Source organism: Chrysochloris asiatica, unplaced genomic scaffold, assembly GCF_000296735.1.
Source record: "Chrysochloris asiatica unplaced genomic scaffold, ChrAsi1.0 scaffold00546, whole genome shotgun sequence".
NCBI classification, from domain to species: Eukaryota; Metazoa; Chordata; class Mammalia; order Afrosoricida; family Chrysochloridae; genus Chrysochloris; species Chrysochloris asiatica.
The window spans coordinates 310,302-311,050 of record NW_006409064.1 but is presented as its reverse complement, the minus strand read 5'-3'; the positions used below and the strand labels follow the sequence as shown (position 1 = coordinate 311,050).

The following is a 749-nucleotide window of genomic DNA, read 5'->3' as shown; positions in this document are numbered from 1 at the left end:
TGTGAAGCATGCTGCAAGTACGGGTCTTGAAGAATAGGTACATGATAATATAGAAATAGGAGAGAAGTGTGAGAGAAAAACAGCCCAGGGCTATGCCCCCTGTGATAGCATTGAGCAGCCTCTGGTTGAGCTCAGTGTTCCCACAAGCCAACTCCAGTAATGGTTTAATATCACACAAGAAGTGATGGATATGGTTGGAACCACAGAAGTTCAATTTGGAAGTCATTATTGTGTGTAGCACAGCATAGAAAAATCCAATGACCCAGATTGTGCTAGCCATCTGTGCACAGTGCTGATGATTCATGATAACAGTGTAGTGAAGTGGTTTACAGATAGCCACAAAACGGTCAAAGGCCATCACAGCCAACAACATGGTCTCTGTGATGCCCAGGAAGTGAAAGAAAAAAAGCTGGCTCATGCAGGATGCAAAAGAAATTGCTTTGTTTGTAGAGAGGAGATTCTCCAGCATCTTTGGCAGTGTCACTGTGGAGTAGCAGATATCTATACATGATAGGTTTCCCAGGAAGAAATACATAGGCATATGGAGTTTGGGATCAGAGATGACTATCATCAGGATAGCTCCATTCCCAGCCACATTGACAAGATAGATGGTGAAGAAAATCACAAAGAGAAGAGGCCACAGTTCCTGGTTCTCTGTCACTCCCAGAAGGATAAATTCAGTGACTGAGGTTTGATTCAGCATCACTTAAAAGCAAAGGTAAAATCATATATCAACCATTATTTCTAAT

The 749-nt window shown here is 42.2% G+C and overlaps 1 protein-coding gene across 1 annotated transcript; it reads right to left on the bottom strand.

The window, feature by feature from the left end:
- Positions 1 to 7: 7 nt before the first annotated feature.
- LOC102819504 (olfactory receptor 12D2-like) lies at positions 8 to 703 on the bottom strand (the record flags this gene model as incomplete). Its single annotated transcript, XM_006877640.1, has 1 exon — positions 8 to 703. A coding segment is annotated over exon 1 (696 nt), but the record flags the coding sequence as incomplete, so codon positions are not given.
- Positions 704 to 749: the final 46 nt, after the last annotated feature.